The sequence below is a fragment of the Hoplias malabaricus genome, chromosome 18 (genome assembly GCF_029633855.1).
Source record: "Hoplias malabaricus isolate fHopMal1 chromosome 18, fHopMal1.hap1, whole genome shotgun sequence".
Classification (NCBI taxonomy): domain Eukaryota; kingdom Metazoa; phylum Chordata; class Actinopteri; order Characiformes; family Erythrinidae; genus Hoplias; species Hoplias malabaricus.
The window spans coordinates 32305863-32312466 of NC_089817.1; the positions used below are offsets into that span (position 1 = coordinate 32305863).

At 36.9% G+C, this 6604-nt stretch overlaps 2 protein-coding genes across 2 annotated transcripts; both read left to right on the top strand.

The window, feature by feature from the left end:
* The first annotated feature begins 750 nt into the window (after positions 1-750).
* On the top strand, positions 751-1767 carry LOC136674276 (trace amine-associated receptor 13c-like). The gene has a single exon (XM_066650192.1). The coding sequence runs from the start codon at positions 751-753 to the stop codon at positions 1765-1767; it is 1017 nt and encodes a 338-aa protein (XP_066506289.1).
* Positions 1768-4993: 3226 nt separating this feature from the next.
* On the top strand, positions 4994-6016 carry LOC136674265 (trace amine-associated receptor 13c-like). Its single transcript, XM_066650170.1, has one exon. It carries the CDS (start codon positions 4994-4996, stop codon positions 6014-6016), a length of 1023 nt encoding a protein of 340 aa, XP_066506267.1.
* Positions 6017-6604: the final 588 nt, after the last annotated feature.

Here is a 6604-nt window from a genome sequence, read left to right on the forward strand (position 1 = left end):
CACTGAACCTTGTAATTTGGTGAAAATCACAGAGATGTTTATTATTATTATTATTATTATTATTATTATTATTATCCATCCATCCATTATCTGTAACCGCTTATCCAATTCAGGGTCACGGTGGGTCCAGAGCCTACCTGGAATCATTGGGCGCATGGCGGGAATACACCCTGGAGGGGACTCCAGTCCTTCACAGGGCAATACACACACTCACACATTCACTCACACCTACGGTCACGTTTGAGTCACCAATCAACCTACCAATGTGTGTTTTTTGACTGTTGGAGGAAACCGGAGCACCCGGAGGAAACCCACGCAGACACATGGAGAACACACTACACTCCTCACAGACAGCCACCTGGAGCGGGAATCGAACCCACAACCTCCAGGTCCCTGGAGCTGTGTGACTGCGGCACCTACCTGCTGCTCCACCGTGCCGCCTATTATTATTATTATTATTATTATTATTATTATTATTATTATTATTATTTATTTATTTATTTATTTTTTTTTTATTATTATTTATTTTATTTTTTTTATTATAAACACCCAGACCTTGACTTGGGAATTTTTAACATTCATGAGCCTTTTTTTTAATGTTAAACAAGTAAATAATTTCAGGGACTAAACAAGCCAATCATAAGAAAGTGGGAGGCTACATGTCTTATTATAAACAGGCACAGCTAAGAGACAATGTGAGGAGCTCATCATTTCTGAACAACACTGAAGCTTTTTTACCTTCTTATTCAGATGAATAACATAGATCACCAGCAAAACATGTCAGCCCTATACTGCTTTCCTGAAAAGAACACATCTTGCACAAAGGAGGTTCGAAAAGGCCCTGCTTATATAATTATGTACATTTTTCTGTCAAGTATATCTATGTGCACTGTGTTTCTGAACCTGCTGGTGATCATCTCCATCTCTCACTTCAAGCAGCTCCACACTCCAACCAACCTGATCATCCTCTCTCTGGCTGTGGCTGATCTTCTCGTGGGACTGATTGTTATGCCTGTGACCATACTGCAAATGATGGATTCTTGTTGGTATCTTGGAGAGCTAGCATGCTGTTTCTTTCTAGTGACTGATTCCATCTTAATGTCTGCTTCCCTCTGTAGTCTTGTTTTGATTGCAGTGGATCAATACCTGGCAGTGTGTTACCCTCTGCTTTACCCAGTTAGAGTCACAATATGTAACACCTCTTTGGTGATACTTCTGTGTTGGTCTTTTGTTGTATTTTATATCATCTCATGTAGTTATTTTAATGATCATTTCCTTCCAACTCAAGTATCCTCTAGATGCTATGGAGAGTGTGTAATGACTGTGAAATACTCCTGGGTTATCACTGACATTGTGATATCCCTTCTAGCCCCTTGTTGTGTTATTCTGATCTTGTATTCAGTTATATTTAATGTAGCTAGACGTCAGTCTAAAGCTGTCAGAGCTACAAAGAAGGGCTCCTCAAACAAACAAGGAGCCAAAGTTTCAGGCTCGTCTGAAACAAAAGCAGCAAAGAAACTTAGCACAATCATTTTCATTTATCTGGCTTGCTGGATACCTTATTATTTAGGTTCTCTGACAGTTACAGTTACTTTATCTGTGGTTCTGATGTTGTTTCAATGGTTAGTTCTTTTTAGTTCCTCTGTGAACCCATTGATATATGCCATCTTTTATCCATGGTTTAGGAAATCTATTAGGTATATTGTAACTTGTAGGATTTATCTTCCATCATCTTCAAAGATGTATTTGTTTCCAAAACATTTTTAATTTCAGACTTGTTTACTTGATTCAGCCCACCACACTAAGACAATTTCCAATGTGACCCTTGTTTTATTTTATGCATATTAATGAGGTGATGGTGTGTGTGTGTGTGTGTGTGTGGGTGGGGGGTTAGCCAAGAGAGAGTAAGAGAAATACACTCACCTGTGCTTGTGTAGTGAGAAAGTTTTTATAAGATTTCTGTGCTACATCTATGTGCCTTCATTTTATGACCAGGTGAGGGTATATGCAGTTGTCAGCTTTTAAACTAAAGAAAGTTGTCACTCAGGACTGAATAGAAACACTTCTGCATTATATCTTATGGGATACAGTCAATGGACATTAAATGTCATGTTCTTTCTGAAATATGTTTTGTTAAATCTGCTCTGTAGCAGTGATTTATAAACAGAAATTTGACTTGCAAAATGTTTTAAGGATCATTTGTCCTCTGAAGAAAAAACCCACTAATCTCTTAGTCATGCATAAGCACATCAATTTATGCTTTACTTGCTTATTTTTTATTATAAATGTCAATATTAAAATGTTACATAAGATTATAATTTTTATTTATATATTGTGTGATTGATTTTTACAATAGTGTACTACTGACATCCTATCCAGTCACATCTCCCAAAAAAAAAAAAAAAAAACATGTTCCATGACATATTATACACTATAATAACTGAAAATACATTTTAGAGCAATTTTTGCTACCTGTGTGTGTGTGTGTGATATATATATATATAAAATCAAAAATAGGTGATTTATTCGTTCTTTTGAACCTCTTTATTAAAAAGACAAAAAAATCAAAGACAACATTTCCAGTGTTCTCACTTATTAAATTGATTTGTCTTTGCAAATATAAGCTTATTTATAATTTAAAGCCTGCAACAACCTTTGAGAACATTTGGAAATGCATATTTAGCATCCAATTTTGTCTTTTCATTGAATATGCAGATACCTCTCCTCAGTTGCAAACAATTTCTCCACCCCACTCATAGACATGCACTGCATATGCTTGGGTTTTAGAGAGCCAAGCTGCCATCAAGGCAGTGCTTTTTCTTGAGAAGTCCATGGTTATTTAAGCAGGACTTTATTTAAGCAGTTTGTCCCCATTCTGCACATTCTACAAAACCAGGACATCATCAACAATTATTATATGCATTTGTCCTGCGTGCAAGGAATCATGTTGAGTAACTGATCACTTGTATCAGCAAAAATGGAAGTAATTGCATCTGCTAAACAACAACTGTTAATACTTGTTGTTTTCCACTGCTCAAAAAGGTGTAATTAATAGGGCAGCATATTTAAATATTCTGTCCCTAGTTATTGATATCTTGCAGGTTTCATATGTATACATATTTAGAAAAAATAAACTGAGTTTGGCAGTGCAAATGTTGAGAAAAAGAAAATATTCAGTTAAATACCCTGAATTCTTACTGTAAATGTAGAGTACAAAAAGTTTAACTTTTCTTGAAATGGTGTTTGTTAATTGGGTAAGGCATTTATAGTGTGTTTTATCCTGTGTATGGTCTATTGACTATGTAATGGCATAGTATTTGGACAAAGTAGGCCAGGGCCAATTGTACTTGGAATTTTGGATATTACATGTCCAGTTTACCGTATTTTCCGCACTATAAGGCGCACCTAAAAAACTCAAATTATCTCAAAAGCCGACAGTGCGCCTTATAAACCGGTGTGCCTTATATCTGGACCAATATTGAGCCACAACAGGTCTCGCAACTACGGTAAGCAGCCGCCTACTTCATTTTCTTCCGCGCGCGGTGCATGCTGGATATATACCGGTATATATATTTCATTTCCATTTGTTTTTTATGTAAAGACCCCAAAATGGCTCCTATTAAGAGACACGCATATGACGCAGAGTTTAAACTCAAGGCGATCAGTCACGCAGAAGAACACGGGAATAGAGGAATAACTTAGTAAAGTGAGCTTTACGTGTTTATTTTGTGTGTTGTGTGATTTTAACGTTTGAGCAACATTGAGTTATTGATATATTGTTATCGCTTTGCACTATTTCGAGTGTTACTATACTGTGATTGTTATTATTATTGAATCGAGGAAAAGTCCCCCCCCCCCACTATGTGGGGTATATTAAGATTGCACTACATGTTTTACCTTAAACTACACTGGGTTGTAATCTATTAATAAAGTTGAACTGACCTATCTGACTGTTTTGTTGACATTCCCTTTAGCGCATCTCCATCTAATTGATGCATAACGTAACCCCGAGCCTCTACTGTAGCGTCTATTGTATGCGCCTTATAATCCGGTGCGCCTTATATATGGACAAAGTTTTAAAATAGGTCATTCAATGAAGGTGCGCCTTATAGTGCGGAAAATACGGTATGTAATTTTGTAATTTGGGTGAGAGAAAAATTACAGTGGGTGGCACGGCGGCAGCTCCAGGGGCCTGGAGGTTGTGGGTTCGATTCCCACTCCAGGCGACTGTCTGTGAGGAGTGTGGTGTGTTCTCCCCGTGTCCGCGTGGGTTTCATCCGGGTGCTCCGGTTTCCTCCCACAGTCCAAAAACACACCTTGGTAGATGGATTGGCGACTCAAAAGTGTCCATAGGTGTGAATGTGTGTGTCTGTGTTGCCCTGTGAAGGACTGCCACCCCCTCCAGGTGTGTTCCTGCCTTGTGCCCAATGATTCCAGGTAGGCTCTGGACCCACCACAACCCTGAATTGGATAGGTTACAGATAATGAATGAATGAATAAATGAAAAATTACAGTTTTATTTTGGAACTGATTCTGACTGAGAAACATGTCTGTGCTAAGGACATGCTAAGACCTTATTAAGAAATGCAGGCATACTTTTATAATTATGTTACTTCATGCCAGTGTAGAATGACACACACAGATTTTAAACATCACTGAATTAAATGTAAATTGGACCACTGGTATAACATTATAAACCTTATATCACCTCTATCAGTTAAATATCAGACAATACATTTGATTTTAATAACAGTGAACCATATTGTTTTAATATATATTTTTAGTTCTTTAAGCAATTAATGCAAAATCACAGAGATGTTACATTTACTATTCATGAGCCTTGTTTGATTATTGGATGAGAAACTGATGTCAGAGAAAAATCAAGTCACTCAGAGGAGAGTGGGAGGATTCAGACATTATTATAAATAAACACAGCAAAGAGACCACCCAGTCAGTGTGTCATTTCTGAAAAACACTGGACCATTTAATTCAGATGAATAACACTGATCACTGGCAGAAAATGTCAATTCAATATTGCTTTCCTGACAACAACTCATCTTGCAGAAAGGAGGTCCGAACAGACCCTGCTTATTTATTTATTTTCATTGTTCTCTCATGTATATCTGTCTGCACTGTGTTTCTGAACTTGCTGGTGATCATCTCCATCTCTCACTTCAAGCAGCTCCACACTCCAACCAACCTGCTCATCCTCTCTCTGGCTGTGGCTGATCTTCTCGTGGGACTGATTGTTATGCCTGTGAAAATAATGGAACTATTAGACTCATGCTGGTATCTTGGAAAAATTATGTGTTCCCTTTATCCACTGGTTGCTTTTTTCTCAATGTCTGCATCTCTCTGTAGCCTGGTTTTCATCTCCATTGATCAGTACATTGCTGTGTCTGACCCTCTGCTTTACTCCACTAGAGTCACAATTTGTAAAACCTCTGTGTTCATAATTATAGGCTGGTCTGTATGTCTGTTTTATGTCACTGTTTATTTATACTTCAATGACCATCTCCTTCAATCTCAGATCTCCCCTAGTTGCTATGGAGAGTGTGTAGTAGTTTTCAAACAATCCTTACAAATTGTTGATCTGGTAATTTCATTTATAACCCCTTGTTCTATAATACTTGTGTTGTATTCACTAATATTTAAGGTGGCAACACGTCAAGCCAGAGCTGTCAAGGCTGTGAAGAATACTGCCTCACAGAAACATGGAGCAAATGTTTCAAACTCATCTCAAAATAAAGCAGCAAAAAAATTGGGCATTGTCATTTTTGTGTACATGACTTGCTGGATACTATTTTATTTATGTTCAGTATCACCAGAAAGTCTCACATCTGTGTCAATGGTGTGGACTGTGTTTGGCTGGTTAACGCTTATGAACTCCACTATGAACCCCCTCATTTATGCCATTTGTTATTCATGGTTCAGAGCATCAGTTAAGTATATCTTAACCTGTAGAATATTAGAATCTTCGTCTTCTTGGACTAAATTATTACCAGACAATTTTTAAACATAAACAGATATTTCCCATGTTCACAAATTTATGGCCTGTGAAAAACAAGGTTAAATAGTTGTTGTTTTTTTTTGTTGTTTTTTTTAAGTCATTTGATGTCTTTTGGTGTAATAATTTCATTAAAATATACCGTTGTTCGAACACAGGTTTATTATTCCTTACTCATTTCTGAATACAACTCAGTCACTAACATGAGTCAGCCTAACGTGTTTATTGCTTTGTTTTATTTAGGAATAGAGACTTTACTCTGTCCGTTTAAATTTTTTTTTTTTTTTTTTTTTTTTTTTTTGTGGTGACTGTCTTTTGTGGTGACACTGAGCTTAAAGCAGTAGATCATAACAGGTTTTACACATAAAAACCTGCAGCTAATCCAGAACTTTCAGCTGAAACCTCTCACAATATTTCAATCCTCTTCTTCATGGGTAAAGTGGCCATTTTTAATACGACACTTCATTGGACTTCTTTTGATGGTTATTCATTTGCAATAAAAATTGAAGCAGATTTTTTTCAAATATTCTACAGAGAGCCTCTGGAGGGAGGTCAATGTAAATAATATCAGACCCATCAGTTCTTTTATCTTACATA